The sequence below is a fragment of the Ovis aries genome, chromosome 17, assembly GCF_016772045.2.
Source record: "Ovis aries strain OAR_USU_Benz2616 breed Rambouillet chromosome 17, ARS-UI_Ramb_v3.0, whole genome shotgun sequence".
Classification (NCBI taxonomy): Eukaryota; Metazoa; Chordata; class Mammalia; order Artiodactyla; family Bovidae; genus Ovis; species Ovis aries.
The window spans coordinates 13,195,625-13,212,431 of NC_056070.1; the positions used below are offsets into that span (position 1 = coordinate 13,195,625).

Sequence of the window (16,807 nt, forward strand, 5' to 3'; positions counted from 1 at the left end):
TAGCCTTAATTTTTTTTCTCTTTTCTGGTACATTTCCAATAGAGTCAGGATCATCTCGTAAAACATGTTTTTGGTGACTTCCTAATTTTTAAAGCTTTATTCTTTTGATTTTTCTCTTACACGTATCTCAGACATGTTTTAAAAGCATTTCTTGGTTGATTGGGCTTCTTGACTTTGTTTACTTAGCATCCGAAAAGCAGTGGAAACTCTCCTAGCCTCCCTTTGTCTAGAAAGGTTCTTAAGTCGCTCAGTCCAGCAGTCTACAGAAATGTGGAATATGAAATTTGGCTGAAGTCTAAACAAGGTGAGTTAAAAAAAAACCTGTATTTTCCAGAAATTTACTTTGAGGCCCTTGAAAATAATTACATCAACTTGATATTATGCTGATATTCTTTACAGCTCAACAAAAACATGATTATTCCATTGCTGCTGGCTTACAGTATGAAGTTGGAGATAAATGCCAGGTAAGTGATTATGTAGAGGAAGAAAAGATTTTACTTGAAATCTTCCTTATTCTAATAGGAACTAAAAAACAGCTCAAGTTTGGATGTGTTGTTAGTTTGAGATTTCAGAATATATTTTATCATGTATACATTTTAATAGTTAAAAATATTTAGCTTTTGAATACGTTACCAAAATCATGTATATCTAAAACTGTGAGACCCTTCCCATGATCTTTAAAGCAGTTCAGTCTTTGATAGTACTTGCTTCAAAGGCGTAGCAGTAACCTTTTAGATTTTTAGATATTTTCTTCATAGCTGGCAGATAATGTACTGACATTGATTCAGACTTGACACTACAGGTCAGTTTGTTTTATGAAAGTCATCCTGGAAAATTTTGATACAACACGTAGTTCTTTTGTTGGATTGAGAAAAAGAAAGGGAACAGTTAGAGAAGTTTTGCCTTTTACTTTGAATAAGCTGCTGCTCTGGGCTTACTGCGGCTGACTCTTAAAGGGGAAAGTTGAGTTATGTCAGCGTTTCTTCCATGGAGTGATATTGCATCCCTGCCTCCCCTCTAGCAATGTCTGCAGACATTTTTGGTCATTACACCTGGGAAGGTACTACTGATACCTAGTGGGTAGAGGCCAGGCATGGTGCCAGACATCCTAGAATGCATAGGACACCTCCCCCCCCTTCCCCACCCCCCCACCCCCAACACACACATAGCAAGGAATCATCTGGTCCAAAGTGTTACTAATGCCAAGACTGGAGAAACTTCTGTGAAAAAATATGACTCTAAAACAAAAAAAACCCCATACACCAAAAATACTGTTATTTGGAAGATAATTGTCATCAAGAATGGTTCTCATAAAAAGTGTTACCTTTTAAAAACTATTTTGAAATCGCCATTGACAGACATTTCTTCTTGACTTGTGGAGGAAATAGTCATTCCTTCATGTTAAAGTGGTTTGTGAAAAGTATCTGGGGGACCAGGATTGTTTCTGGGTATCAGTGACAGACTTTACCTTAAGAACTTTGAGCAGTGTTTTGATTCGAGGGTGTTTTGAAAGTAGCGGAAGAAGATGTGATTCTTTTAAGGTTGTCAGAAATGTGCTCTAAGCACAGAACCGAATCTGGGAATCTTTTGCTATAGTGATTTGGGGAACTTGGCAGAGAACAAAAGAGAAGAGGGCCCGCCCTCCCCACCCTCCTCAGTGGAGAAGAGAAAGTACTTAGTTTATACTCTCGCTAAAATTGTTTTATTCATTATTTTAAACTGAGCATATTTCATTTGAGCTTTCAGTTCTTGGTAAAGCAGAAGGTAAAGCAGGTACTTGTTTTAATTTTTTATTTTTTAGAGTATTTTCCTTTTCTACTACTTGACTATTTCACTTGGATAAAATTTAATTGAAATTTTATTACGGAAAGTGTGAAAGTGAAAGTGTTAGTCATTTAGTTATGTCTGACTCTTTGAAACCCCATGGACTGACTGTAGCCCACCAGGCTCCTCTATCCATGGGATTCCCCAGGCAATAATACTGGAGTGGGTTGCCATTTCCTCCTCCAGGGGATCTTTCTGACCCAGGGATCAAACCCAGGTCTCCTGAATTGGCAGGTGGACTCTTTACCATCTGAGCCACCAGAGTTTCAGACTCAAAGGTGCCTTTTATTTACTCAGTTCAGTCGCTGACTCTTTGCAACCCCGTGAATCACGGCACGCCAGGTCTCCCTGTCCATCACTAACTCCCAGAGTTCACCCAAACCCATGTCCATTGAGTTGGTGATGCATCCAACATCTTATCCTCTGTAATCCCCTTTTCTTCCTGCCCTCAATCTTTCCCAGCATCAGGGTCTTTTCAGATGAGTCATCTCTTCTCATCAGGTTGCCAAAGTATTGGAGTTTCAGCTTCAACGTCAGTCCTTCCAGTGAATACCCAGGGCTAATTTCCTTTAGGATGGACTGGTTGGATCTCCTTGCAGTCCAAGGGACTCTCAAGAGTCTTCTCCAACACCACAGTTCAAAAGCATCAATTCTTCAGTGCTCAGCTTTTCTTCACAGTCCAACTCTCACATCCATACATGACTGCTGGAAAAACCATAGCCTTGACTAGAAGGACCTTTGTTGAGAAAGTAATGTCTCTGCTTTTGAATATGCTTCTAGGTTGGTCATAACTTTCCTTCCAAGGAGTAAGCGTCTGTAATTTCATGGCTGCAGTCACCATTGCAGTGATTTTGGAGCCCAAAAAATAAAGTCTGACACTGTTTCCCCAGCTGTTTCCCATGAAGTGATGGGACCAGATGCCATGACCGTAGTTTTCTGAATGTTGCGCTTTAAGCCAACTTTTTCACTCTTTCACTTTCATCAAGTTTTAGTTCTTTTCAGTTCTTCTTCACTTTCTGCCATAAGGGTGGTATCATCTGCATATCTGAGTAAGCATGTAAATGTAGTTTCAGTTTTAAATAAAAATTAGCTTCAGAAAATCCTTTTTATTGTTCAGCTCTTGAGGAGAGGGAAGCAGTGTCCTGCTGTGACCAAAGAATGAAATGTCAGCTTGAGGGCTTGGAATGGGCGGCTGCTGACCCTCCACCTCTGGCTGGGGAGGGTGACTGTACTGTGCCATTTCAGTACCCATCCAGGAGTTCTGGTGTTCTTGAGTTCTGGACCTTGTCCCCCTGTGGATGCTGAGGGCTAGTGGTACCGATAACGGGAGATGGCTTTGAGCAAGGCTGTGTCCATCTGGCTGCTAGAGCGGGGTTGGGGGCGCCCTCTGCCAGAAGGAAAGTAAAAGGCTGACTCTCCTGTCCTGGTGTGCCATTGTGTAATAACCAACTGTATTTTAGAGAGGAGACGATGCATCTATTTTTAGGGAGCAAAAAGGTCACATTTACATATTACAACATTTGAAATACTGGAAAAGTGAGAAGATAATATAATTTTCATAGCAGGTGCTCGCCTTTGTTGAGCGGTCGCTGTGTGCAGGCTGGTGTCCTTTATATGCATCCTGTGTGCCTCATTGCGACTCTGTGGTGCCTGTGATGCAGACACTATAATTAGCCCTGTCTTGCACACGAGCGCAGTGAAGCACCAGATAAGTTACTTGCCTGAGGTCATATTGCTGCTGAGTAGAAAAGCGGCACCTGGAATCCTGGTGTGTGTATGGTGCCACAGCCCTGCCTTCAGAACCTTGACAGTTTAGAAAAAACATGGAAAAGTAAGCAAAGGAAAGTATTTTGGAACGAGATACACAGGTCTGGGAGATTAGAGGCATTATGGTGTACTCTTTTGAACTTAGTTTTGTTTTTAACTATGTATGTTCATCGACGCTTGAGTTGAAAATGAAATGGCAGTTTAAAAACGAATCAGGTGACTGATTTTTCTTTGCGAATTTGTTCAACAGGTTAGGTTGGATCACAATGGAAAATTTTCTAATGCAGACTTTCAAGGGGTTCATTCTGAGAATGGGCCAGTTTTGGTCGCAGAGCTTGGAAAGAAGTACGTACTGTTCGCAGCTAAGGTGTTAATTCACTTTCTCTTCCACTTAGCCTGATGTAATCACGAGCATTTCTAAACGTCCCTGTGTATTTGCGAATTCGGTTAAATGTGTTGCGGGTGTATACAGAAATATACTTTTTTAGATCTCTTAGAAAAATAGTTTGAGTTCAAATTTAGTGTTTATGTGTTAAGGTGCTTTAAATAAAAGATACTTATTTCATTGCTTACTGTTTAAAATGTGCCATTCTTCACTACGGCAGTTTAGAAAATTAACCTATTGTAACTGAAGCTTTGGAGGACAGGGGCAGTATTCATTTCTGATTTCATTCATTGCTGCCTTGCATGTAGTTTTCAGTAAATGATTATCTGGTGGAGTGAAATTCTTGCCACGATCCAGTGTTACTTTAGAGCAACTTTTGTTTCAGCTGCTGCAGCCTTTATTTGAGGGAAAGGTAGTAAGCTCCACCTAGACTTTACCATGGCGAACTTCAAACATACACAGCTGAGGAGGGTTGTCAAGTAAACCCCAAGATAACTGTCACCCTAGCTTCATAGCTAACAGCAGGTTTGCCGTCTTTTCTAATCTCTTCTGTCTAACCCCTTAAAGCAGAAGAAAGGAGCAGAATTGGAATATTTGAAAGTAAATCCCATTCAAAGTAAGGTCACGCCATTTCTCATAGATGCTGTGCGTCTGTGTGCCTCTCTAACACAGTAAAGGCTTCTCCATTCCCCACCCTTAGCCTCAGTGCTGTCATCACACCTCACAGAATAGTGTTCTTTCCTTCCTTACCTAATCTTTTGCTTAGACTGTGATTAAGACCTCTCAATCTTCTGTTCTTTTAGGTTAGAAAATATGTTTTTGACCTTAGTCACTTGATTATAATTACATGTGGATTGCTGAATGCTTTGTACTTGATAGGGTGTTTTTACTATAAGAACTAAGACTAGAAATTCTCAGGTAAATTGAACATAAAAGATTTATGTAGAATACTTAAGTGCACAGTCTCAGTAGAGCACTTTCGTTACTTCAAGTCTCTCTCTTCTTTTTAAAGATACTCACCGAAGAGCCTCAGGCCGCCTCCCTCAGAAAGCTGGAGCACACTGTCAGGGAAGAAGATGAAGAAGCCCCCTTCAGGACAGAGCTTCCATTCTGGTAGGAGCTCAGCAAGCTAGCCTCCTTTGGGGGAGGGGATGGCACTTGGAGTTGTTGACAGTAGGTGGAGGGTTACAAAGGACTTTTGGCTTCGTGTCACAGACGTGGATTACAGAGGCCCAAAGAACTCCAGCAAGCCAGTGAAAGCCCCGTCAGCCCTACCTCCTCGCCTGCAGCACCCTTCAGGAGCGAGACAGCACGCGTCCTCCAGCCACTCTGCTGCGCCGCAGGCCCAGAAAACCTCCAGCGAGCACAAAAGTCTCAGCAGAACACCCTCACAGATCGTAAGGTAACCTTCCTGAATGCAAGAGAGCTGAAAGTCAAGAGAGCCAGCATTTCTTATTTGCTGTGTTCCATGCATTTAGAAAGTTTCAATTTTTTGTTCATATACTTGTCTAAAGCCTTAATATTTAATAGTAAGAGTATTGTTGATAAATAATGTGAGAATTTCAGTTCTTCATTACTCTCATCACACAAATCAAAGTGATTTTATAGTTTAAGACATTTTGATTTTTTCATTTTTCATACAACAGCAGGATACAAATTGTGTTCGAGTTACCATAGATTATAAACCAGGAGACGCTGGAACATACCTAGGGACATACAGTGAGGTGCAGAAATTTCATGGTCTAAAGGTATTGAAATCATACAGAGTCTGTTCTCTTATCATGGTGGAATTCTATTGGAAATCAATATCAAAAGATGTTTGAAAATAACCCACATATTTTCAGAGAATGAGATGGTTGGAAAGCATCATTGACACAATGGACGTGAATTTGGGCAAGCTCTGGGAGACCATGAAGAACAGGGAAGCCTGGTGTGCTGCAGTTCATGGGGTTGCAGAGTCGGACACGACTTAGTGACTGAACAACACCACATACTTTCAAGTGCAATGTGACATTTACTAAGAGAGATCTTTGATTTAGCCATTGAAAGCCTCAGTAAAGCTAAAAGACTGAAAAACACAAGAGGGTGATTGCAGAGAAGAAAGCATTTTAAATGAAAAATTAATATCAAAATGAGAAATTAATTTCAATGATACTTTTAAAACCCCATGTATTCGGAAACTTCAATGTCCACTTTGAAATGATGGGTGTGTCTAAGAAGCTAAAAGAAGGAAAATTAAAAAATATTTGTAGGAGAAAAAAAAAGAAAAGAATTTATCAGAATTTTTTGCATGCAGCTGAAGCTGCTCAGTGCAGCTAAACACAGTGTGGAATCTTGAGTAAAGTATGAAGGCAGATAATGGACACTAGCAGAAAATTTTGTGAAATTTGAACAAAATCTGTAGTATAGTTAATAATACTGTATCACGTTAAGTTTTTTCTTTTTAAATAACATAGTATTTCTTTATATTCTCAGGATTGGATTAGAAATTAGACATCTTTACTTTTGAATAACTTTTTTCAGTGATTTAGATCTTAGCCAAGACAGATCTCCTGGCACCGCATAGTTTTCTGGTAGTCTGTAATGTGTTAAATACTGAATTCCAGCTCACACTGCTAGTTCCCTGCAGGGTAAGGTTAGTTTTCTTTTATATATGAACTTAAATCAGCCAAAATGGCCAGCGTGCTTTGTTCTGGTAGGTTATGACCGGTTGCGGTCACGTGTCTAATGCTGAACAGGTTGTTGTGATCACGATCAGCATTCTGACCGAATGTGCACAGGCATGTGCTTCTGAATATACTTCCGGGTCATGGTTTCCTGTGTTGTTGATTTCGAGTTTTCCCTAATCTGCTTTTCCTCCGAGTGGCTTATGGAGCTGTAGAGTAGCTCCTGTTCTTCAGAGGGGCTTTGTTTGAGAGTGTGTCTGCAGCGGAGGCCACCCTTGTCCTGCAGCCTTGTCCGTGTCTCCTGTGGGTGCTTGTGGCTGATACCTTCCCCATCCAATGTCGACTTCCCCAGTTACCTGAACCGCTGTAGCACTGGCTCATGTGCTTGCCAAGCTCTGGTCTTCAGCTTCTTTATTTTTGGCTTTTGGGCATTCCCCTTTCTTGGGAAAGTCCTTAACACGTTGTCATTGAAGATGGTTCATGTACCGTCTCTAGGACAGAGTTGTGGGTTCTTAGGCTGGCATGATGCCAGTACTGTGTGGTTTCCTGGGGCTGTGGCATTCTGCTACCCCAGACAGGCTTAAAACAACAGAAGTGAGTTACAGTATTGGGGGCTGGAAGTCTGAAGTCAGGTGTGGTGGGGCCCTGCCCTCTGAAGGTTCTAGGGGCGAGTCTGTTGCAGGCGCCTCCTGCTTTTGGTGTGGTCCACAGTCCTGGGCCCTCCTTGGCTTGTGGGTATAAGTCTCTGCCGCCACCATCATGCGTTCTCCCTGGGTGTCTCTTCTAGGGAGGATACCGCTTACAGTGGGTTTAGGGCCTACCCTGCTGCACAGTGACTTCATTTTGATGTGATTACTCTTGCTTGCAGAGACCTTGTTTATAAAGTCACATGCACAGACCCCAAGGGGCAGGACTTGAGCATAACCTTTTTGGGAGACACAGTTCCAATTCATAACTCATACCAGTACCTCACATCCATTACATTTTTCTTTTTACTTGAACAGACTGTTTAGGATAGAAAATTGATATCGTTCAAAATCCAGAACACTCCAAAATTTGTTGTGATAATTCTCCTTGCCATCCCTGTTCATTCAGACTGTCTAGCTTCCTTCTGCAGTTGCTGTTGTTCAGTCACTAAGTTGTGTCCAACTCTTTGGGACCTCGTGGACCGAGAGACAAGGCGCCCCTGTCCTTCACCATCTCCCAGAATTTGCTCAAACTTATGTCCATTGAGCCAGTGATGCCATCCAGCCATCTCATCGTCTGTTGTCCCCTGCTCCCCCTGTCCTCCCTCTCTCCCAGCATCAGGGTCTTTTTTAGTGAGTCAGTTCTTCGAATCAGCTGGCCAGAGTATTGGAGTTTCAGCTTCAACATCAGTCCTTCCAGTGAATATTCAGGGTTGATTTCCTTTAGGATGGACTGGTTTGATCATCTTGCTGTCCTAGGGACTCTTAAGGAGAAGGCAGGGGCAACCCACTCCATTACTCTTGCCTGGAGAATCCCATGGACGGAGGAGCCTGGTGGGCTGCAGTCCATGGGGTTGCAAAGAGTCAGACACGACTGAGCGACTTCACTTTCACTTTTCACTTCCGTACATTGGAGAAGGCAATGGCAACCCACTCCAGTGTTCTTGCCTGGAGGGTCCCAGGGATGGGGGAGCCTGGTGGACTGCTGTCTATGGAGTCGCACAGAGTCGGACACGACTGAAGCGACTTAGCCGCAGCAGCAGGGACTCTCAAGAGTCTTCTCCTTCTCTTTCTGCAGAGGCAGTGTTAACAGATTCTTGTGTATCCTAAGGGCAGGGATATTTGAGCATGTGTAAAAAGTATGTATGTATGCATAATCTGATTGTCCAGAAATTCTAATGCGAACAAATGATTAAAAATCAATCATAAGAGAGGATTACCTCATGTCTCAAGGGTGGTCAGTACATACACAGCCCTGAGAAATGACCTGATTATAGAGTAATCAGGGCCTTGCATTCTTGGCATATCCAGGGATGCTGGGAAGGGGCGATAGGGGCCTGTGGTGGGTTACCTCCCCCCAAAGATGAAACTGATGCCCTTAATCGCCTAGTTGTGGCTTAAGTCTGACATGTGGACACTGACCAGACTCCACCAGCATCTGAAGGCTTCCTCACTACAGGCAGAATGCCTAAGAGGAGTAAATACAGAGACTCCCAAATGGCTGACTCAAATGCACTTTTGTTTACCACAAACTGAATTTTTATCCAGTGTGTTTTCTAGTGGTTTGTCCGGTCTGATAGGAATTTGAGTGATCCTACAGATGTTGCCCTTTTCTTGTTTACCTTAGGCATGTGTTACTTGGTTTATAAAAACACTTGATGGCAGAAGGCAGTGGATAGTGCATAGATGTGAAACTTGGGAGAATTTTTGACGTTGTGATTGATGGTGTAGGGACCCACTTGTATTTGCAGTGAGTAAGCCTGCACGGATGTAGGTGTGAGAATGAATTTTGCTAATGTATTAAATTTAGAGACTGCAGATGATTGAATAAAGTAAGATTTTAAAAAATTATGGTCAAAATTTAGAATTTTATAGCTAAATACTTGATTTAATGTTCATTAGAATTCATCTTGACTTTATTTCTAATATTTAACAGTAATTTGGAACACTCATTATAGAATAAAAGATCAGTGATGTTGGACATGAGACCTTGTGAGCTCTCACTCTTTTAAAATTTCTTATTGATATTATCTCTTCCTTTTGAGAAGAAAACAGAGTATAACAGAAACCAGCGGGATTGCGTTGTGGGCTTTCAGTACGCAGGTGCTGAGAGTGATCGGCTTGCCAGGCTGGATAGGCCCCTCCAGCTCGGCCCAGGCAGGGCGGGTTTGGTGCTCTGTGGCTGATGGGCGGGGTGGGCTGGCGCCTTCGGGTGAGGAGGCGTGCACAGTGGTTGATTGTGCAGAGACTCCTGGCTGTTGCTGAGTTGTCTTAGGAGTCTTTCACCACAGGGGTTTGAGAAGGAGCGGTCTAAGATGCTCCCCTCTTGTTTTCCCCTAAGGCTCTGGGGTTGACATCCGCCCCATTGGCGTTAGGCTGTGGTTTTCAGTGGGACTGAGGGCAGGACATGGCCGTTCTTTCCTTCAGAGGAGAAGGATCAGATGCTGTCAGTTGTGTCCTTCCCAGTCTTTTGAGGGAGATGGTATCTCTTCACACGTTTTCTTGTAGGCTTTGGATTGTCGTTTCCCACTGTTGTGAAACCGTCAGACATGGAGGAAGCAGTACTCATATTGCCTGTAATAGTGAAATGTTAGGGTCACGTTATGGGCTACTCGACTATTCATGAACTCTTGTCTCCTCTGACCAAAGTTATGTTGAAAGGATAGCAGTGCAGTTAGTATCTCGCCTTGTGCATTTCCGCCCCCCCCCCCCCACCAGCTTTCATCTTCTCTTGATAGTGTCATTAAAAAGCAGGAAGGTGGTCCTGGTGTTTCTTTTAACATTGTCCTTTACTTAGAACAGAAAATTAGAATGCTTTTGAGGCCTAAACTAGTAACTTTCCCTTTCCTTTGAAAGAGAAGTCTTATGAAAATATTGAATATGGCCTAAAGAAAAGATACAATGCTTGTATTTACGCTCCAGTGAGAAGAAAAATCTGATCATATGTATCGTTTGGAAGCGAGTTATATTTTTCTTTTCCTGCATTGTGAGTTTGTCATCTTGACTCTGAAACCCTAAGAATTGAGGTGCTTCCTTTTGCTAAGCATTTATTACTCGGGCAGCTAAAAGTTCTGTAATGTGACAGTGTAGCTAAGATAGCAAATATTTGTATTGCTAAAAATGTTATTTTAGATTATTTTAGGTACACAGTACATTGTCTTTTTTTCATCCAAGAATGTCTTATTTGACAGAAAACCTGATCGTGAGAGAACTGAGGATTTTGATGCCACGACTCGAGAACCTAACTATTTCGGCCTCTCTCCAGAAGAGCGCAGAGAGAAGCAAGCCATAGAAGAGTCTCGCTTACTCTATGAGATTCAGAACAGAGATGAACAGGCTTTCCCAGCCCTTTCTGTATGTATATAAAAAGGAATTGGAAAAGTTACCCTTCAGAAGTCTCTCCTTAATCCAGTTTTTGTACTCAACCATAGTTTCTAATGGGAGATGAATCATTTTTACACTGAAGGTTACCTTGGGGATGACGTAGCTGCCCCTCCTTTTCATCTTCATGAGGCAAATGAGGTCTAAAGACATTTCTAGTTGGTGGCAGAGTTGAGGCGAGTTGATTGTTTATCTAACTTCAAGTTGAGTATTTTGTTTTGAACTGAAGCTTGTTTGTTTTTGCTAGCCAAAGCCAGTGACTTACCCTAAGCAGTGGAGGTGTACGATTTAGTTAACAGGATACTTCTGTAAAATTGGGACATTCTTTTCAGTGTTCCTTATTAAACATATCCAGGACCTATTAAGAAAAATCTGGTACATGCAAATGAGCGCTGTGATTCGGAGCGGTCAGTGCTAGAGATGGTGGTGGGTGCAGCCCTGTGGCTTCGCCCTTGCTTCCTGTGTCAGATGCTGAGCTGTGACTTCTTGATGAGACAAGAGACAAACGTTCTCTGCCTTTAAGTGTCTTAATTCTTTTGAGAATTAAGAAGTCTTAATTCTTTTGAGTCAGAAGGGAAAACAGTAATGCTGTGTGAGGAAGGTCATTGGCACACAGGGGCAGGGTAGCAGCTTGAGTGTGGGGGCACTGGGCTCCCTGAGCCTGTGGTCTGGTGTAATGGTGAGTGGCACTAAGTGACTTGTGACGCAGCTGTGAGCACCTGTGAGGCACCTGAGCTGTGGTTGAACACTTTCTTAACAGTGGAATAAACAAGCAAAATGGAATGTTGCAGAAGCTACCTTATAGTATATATATGTATGTGTATATGTGTATGTATATTATATGTTGGTATGTATATTTACATCAATATAAAACATTAAATCTCCACGCATTGTTTTCTGGCCTCTGTGGAATTCTTAAACAGGTGGAGAGGCCGAGCTGAAACCAGCTCACCTGGAGTAGTATAGTTCAGGCTGGCACAGGGATTGGTGTTTAGGAATCGTTGGAAGACGTGCCCAAATTCATATGTGAATCAGGCATGGTCTCTACTCTGAGTGTAGTTTATCTCTGTGATATGTTATTTTCCCATAATATTTAGATAATACAAAACTACTGATCTTTCAAGCTTCTACTCACAGCTTTTTGTCTTTTTTTCAGTTAGTGAATGGTGAGAACTACTATAATGTGGGAATAGATGGCTGAAATGTTTTGATTGTTAAAATGAGGTTTTCATACTCACTGTGTTTAAACAGGCTTTTTTGATCCTGTCTTGGACTTGATAGTGACTCAGGTTTGTCTTCTAGAAAACACCTGCCACCTTGGCTGAGATCTCTTCTCAGCTGTGTGTAGCGTTTCCTCACAGATCCAGGAGAGCAGAGGCCTTCAGTGGTAATCGAGCTGAAAAGCCAGACTTATTCTAGCCCCTGTGCTTCACCAGATAGAAGCTGGAGCTCATGCGGGGCTTGGAGGGGTTTGCTGACAGCGGTATTTTAGTGGGAAGAGTCCTAGTGACTGTATCTGCCCCTTGCCCTTGGGGCCTCCCCCACTTCCCCAAAGGACTGTGGCTCTGCAGTGGCTGCTTTTGAAGGTTGGTGTGAAGGGTGCTATTTTTCATACAGAGACTGGAAATACAAGTTGCATAGTACAGGTTTGGTCACAGTGGCTTCTTGAAATGTGGGCATATGAAGTCTTAACTACTAGGCCAAGAGTCTGACTGCCTCATCCTTTGGCTTATTAATAAGCCAGTTACTGTAGAGTATTTAATAGGAACCCTAGATTGTATTTTTTTTGTACTCTGGGAAGTTTATAGATACAAGAGATTTTTAGTCAGATGTGTGAACAGTAAGATTAATTAAAAGACTTCTGTTCATATACTTGTGAGTAAATCTTTTAACACAAAATGTTGGGTTTTGTTTAAGAGTTCATTAGTCAGCCAGTCAGCTTCTCAGAGTAGCAACCCAGGCGTCCAGAGAAAATCATCCCATGGAAGCGATCGAAAAGGAAGCAGGCGGAGAATGGACACTGAAGAACGGAAAGATAAAGGTATGTTATTCCATCATTTGAAAGCAGATGCTGGAGATCTGTTTCTGGCCTAAAGTCAGGCATGGGGAAAAGAATGCTCACTTTTTAATGATTGAGCAATGTACTGTCACATCTCACTCTTGCAGAGAAGCCTTGACTCAGGCCAAGTAAAGCATGGTGTGTAATTGTGAAAACTATTATTCGCTGACTGATCATGGTTAACATGGAATTTCCAGCTTTCTCTGCCTTCATGCTTTGTTGTTCTGTCTTCACACCTGACTAGTGGCTGATGCTGTCTTTTTTTTAATCTTGATCTGTTATAGACTCTGTCCATGGACATATTTCCTTGGATAAAAAACCTGAGCCAGGCACACTGGAGGTAAATGTTTTAAATACTGATTACGTCTTTTTCTTCTCCCTTAACACTGTGGTAGTGCAGAAAAAGATGGAGATGATTTCATCATTTTATAACAAGTGGTGTTTAGTCACTAAGTCGTGTCTAACTCTTTTGTGACCCCATGGACTGTAGCCCACCAGGCTCCTCCGTCTATGGGATTTCCCAGGCAAGAATACTGGAGTGGGTTGCCGTTTCCTTCTCTGGGGGATCTTCCAAACCCAGGGGTGGAACCCCCTGGGTTCGACATCAACAAGCAGATTTTCTACTAGAGCCATCAGGGAAGCTGCAACAAAGTATTATGGAAGTAGAAAAGCAGAAAAAAAATTTGGGAGAAAGTTACAGTGCTTGAGGAAAACTGATGCACTCACAAATTATAACCATTTCATCTAGGGTACATTATGATGACCTTTACTTTCCATTACTCCATGGTGTTACAGATTTTTAAGGGAAAAATGCTATTATGGAACCATGCTCCTGGTAGAAACTGCCATATAATTTGATGTGATAAAGACATGCAGGCAAAATTACCTACCTGTTGAAGACCAGATACAATTGAAAAAAATGCTCAGTTGTTAGAGGAGTCAGTCAGGTGCAGATGGGTGAGCTATAAAGCTAGCACAGTTATCCCAGAATATGGGTGTTTGAAATAGAACATAACCCCCCGTTTTTGTTTTTTTTTGCTTCCAAAGAATATTAGCAATGATAAGTGTGCAAGAATTTCATCACCATCAAAAACAAAGAAATTAGAGTGCCCACCTCCTACAGAGCAAGTAAGTACATTGTTGCATTTGACACTGAATGCTATTTAAAAACAGAAATTAATAGGAAATGAGAGAACTTATTAATAGATCATAATTTGGAATGCAATTACAATTTTTCTCTAATTCTGTTCTTGGTTAGTTTGGAATGGTCTCAGTGGAATGTTTCCTGGACATAGAAACCATTCTTCTGAATTGAATTTGAATAAGTGTTTATCTGGGTACATTATGTTGTCTTTGTGATGAGCTGGCTTGAAAATAAGATTCTTGAAGGGAAATTTGTTTTCTTTCAGAACTTAAAGAGACATCTCTGTATGCTTACCAATCATTTCATAGAAGGGAAGGAATGTAATGATTGAAGAGATTAGAAAGGACATATGTCTAAAGGGCAGTACTGCCAGCTTACAGATTTAACGACGGAAGAACCTGAGTTCTAACAGATTGGTTTGGTTCTTGGTCTAATACAGGAGTAGAGAAAGTTTTTGTCCTTTGTCTTTCAGTTAACATCCTTTGTGTCGGGTAGAAAACGTATGATTTTATGTTTGCTCTTTGTGTGAGGAGCTGTTCTAGACTCATGAATTTCAGGGTGATTTCCATGACTTTGCTTCTTTGCCTTAAAGCATTTGGTTCAAGTTGCTTTATAGTTTGTTTTTAACCCCACTGGTGAGTTCTGTGACTTTTGGTGGGCAATCACTGGATCAAATTTGTTAGTATGGAATTTTTAGCTCCTGTAATTTTTCTTTCATTTCGAAGACCAGAAGAAAGACCATTTATGTAGAAACTGCAGGTGTGTAAGAGGCAGGCAACTCATGATGCATTCGGTGGATGAATTAGTGTTAAGCACAATGAACTCTTGTCTTTTTGCACCCCTTCTTCTTGAAGAAGCCAGCAGAACATGTGTCTCTGTCAAATCCAGCTCCCCTTCTAGTTTCTCCAGAGGTACATCTAACTCCTGCGGTGCCTTCCTTACCAGCCACTGTGCCCGCCTGGCCGAGCGAACCTACAACGTTTGGACCAACAGGTTAGATAAAAATTTTAAAAGTTGATGGAACCAAGCAGCAAAAGTCCTCCAAATCTTGACATTCTTGAGTGTGAGCTTGACCTCAGAGCGGGATCAGGTGCACGGAGCCTCAGAACTTTCTGTGATCCTCCATACTGCTCTGTTTCCCGTGGTGGAGGGCTGGGTTCACGTGGTGCTCATTGAAGAACCGCCCTCAATGGTCTTGGGAGCAAGGCCTGTGAGCTCTGGTTGCCCGGCGCTGGCAGTGTTGTTTTCAGTCCGCTCCAACCCCTTCAGCTCTTTATGGCCCCACAAGACACAGGCTGTGTGTCTTACATGTGTCTGTAAGAGCTGTTACTGGCTCAGAGCTGGTTTTTTGGCCTCATTTCCTCCTGCATGGCCGGGAGGGTGCTTGGTTGACATAAGTACTTCTTTAGATTGCTTAAGCGCATGCTGTTTTCCCAGCTGTGTAATGATACAGCATTCCTTTCCTTTTAGCCTAACATTACCTTTTATTTGCAAAGGAGAATTATCTTTTACCTCTTCATAGCTTTTGATTCCTTTCCCTTTCTTTTGTAGGTGTCCCTGCCCAAATTCCTGTCTTGTCAGTGACACAGACTCTGACTACCGGACCTGATTCTGCTGTGTCCCAAGCTCATTTGACACCCTCTCCAGTTCCTGTGTCAATACAGGCCGTGAACCAGCCCTTGATGCCTTTGCCTCAGACATTGAGCCTTTACCAGGACCCACTGTATCCTGGGTTTCCTTGTAACGAAAAGGGAGATCGAGCCATCGCACCACCTTACTCACTGTGTCACACAGGGGAGGACCTGCCTAAAGGTGAGTGCCTCCTCCCAAGTTCAGGTTAACTTTATTTACGAAATACTGCTGTGAGTTCAGTGAGAACTGTAGGTAGAGGGCAGAGGTCAGGTTGCTGAGTAAGCTGGAGGACTTGCTTGGGGAAGACTTGCTTGGGGAGGACAGCAGAGGTGCGGCTGTCTGTCTATCACCCACTCTTGTTTCAGCTTCTCTATGATGGGATATGTTTTTATACGTCTAGTAACTGCAGCATCCCCCATCATGTTTGCAAAAAGCCTGAATGTATTTTGAATTAAGTCTTAATAGTGTTACTAACCAGACAACTAAACATTACTGTTTTTCATATCAGTGGTTTGGTGTTTGGAACTACTCTTTTCATGTCCATGAAACGATTATAAGAAACGAGTATAACACATAATAGCTGTCATTATAGTGCTGCATGCAATCATGTATATATGTATATGTATGTATATTTTAAAGGAATTCCTTTTAAATTTGTCCTGTTTTCTAAAGAGATTTTAGTTTGTGTTTGTGAACTTTCCTATCAGCAAAACTGAAAGAGTAATGCAGTGACTGCTCTTTACCTGGATAGTTGTAGATAATTTTATTAGCGGTTTGATGTTTGAGTCTGTGGGTAACTGGCTAATGTTAAATGAATACCCGAGCTACTCTTATGCTACTAATCTAGTTGATGAGTTTTATGTTGATTTTTACTCTTATCCCCCAACATTTTTATTTCATGTTTTAAACCCCACAGAGAAGTTGAAAAAAAAAAATGCAGTGAACATGTGGGTTTTCTTTGTACAGATTTGCTTTTAGTCAGGGCTTCCCTGGTGGCTCAGACGGCAAAGTGTCTGCCTTCAATGCGGGAGACCCGGGTTCGATTCCTGGCTCAGGAAGATTCCCCTGGAGAAGGAAATGGCAATCCACTCCAGCACTCTTGCCTAGAAAATCCCATGGATGGAGGAGCCTGATAGGCTACAGTCCATGGGGTCGCAGAGAGTCGGACACGAAAAATCTCAGTTTAAGCCATGTTGGGACTTGCATGTTAGAGTAGAAAAAGTGTGTTGAACCCGGAATCACCCTATAGTAATGGAGCCTGGT

The 16,807-nt window shown here is 42.1% G+C and overlaps 1 protein-coding gene and 1 long non-coding RNA gene across 2 annotated transcripts in view; one reads left to right on the top strand and one right to left on the bottom strand.

The window, feature by feature from the left end:
* OTUD4 (OTU deubiquitinase 4) overlaps positions 1 to 16,807 on the top strand; it is a 42,901-nt gene that overhangs the window by 19,233 nt on the left and 6,861 nt on the right. Inside the window, exons 9-19 of the mRNA XM_027956254.3 lie at positions 187 to 304; positions 400 to 464; positions 3,842 to 3,936; positions 4,989 to 5,089; positions 5,192 to 5,378; positions 10,520 to 10,682; positions 12,627 to 12,750; positions 13,053 to 13,108; positions 13,816 to 13,896; positions 14,767 to 14,905; positions 15,464 to 15,724. Coding sequence (XP_027812055.2) covers positions 187 to 304; positions 400 to 464; positions 3,842 to 3,936; positions 4,989 to 5,089; positions 5,192 to 5,378; positions 10,520 to 10,682; positions 12,627 to 12,750; positions 13,053 to 13,108; positions 13,816 to 13,896; positions 14,767 to 14,905; positions 15,464 to 15,724 — 1,390 coding nt within the window. The remainder of the gene's footprint in view (positions 1 to 186; positions 305 to 399; positions 465 to 3,841; positions 3,937 to 4,988; positions 5,090 to 5,191; positions 5,379 to 10,519; positions 10,683 to 12,626; positions 12,751 to 13,052; positions 13,109 to 13,815; positions 13,897 to 14,766; positions 14,906 to 15,463; positions 15,725 to 16,807) is intronic.
* Positions 5,971 to 12,633, bottom strand: LOC114108785 (uncharacterized). Its single transcript, XR_003585506.3, has 2 exons — positions 11,948 to 12,633; positions 5,971 to 9,902 (listed from the first exon to the last, which is right to left on the bottom strand). It is a non-coding gene; the product is annotated as an uncharacterized LOC114108785 (long non-coding RNA).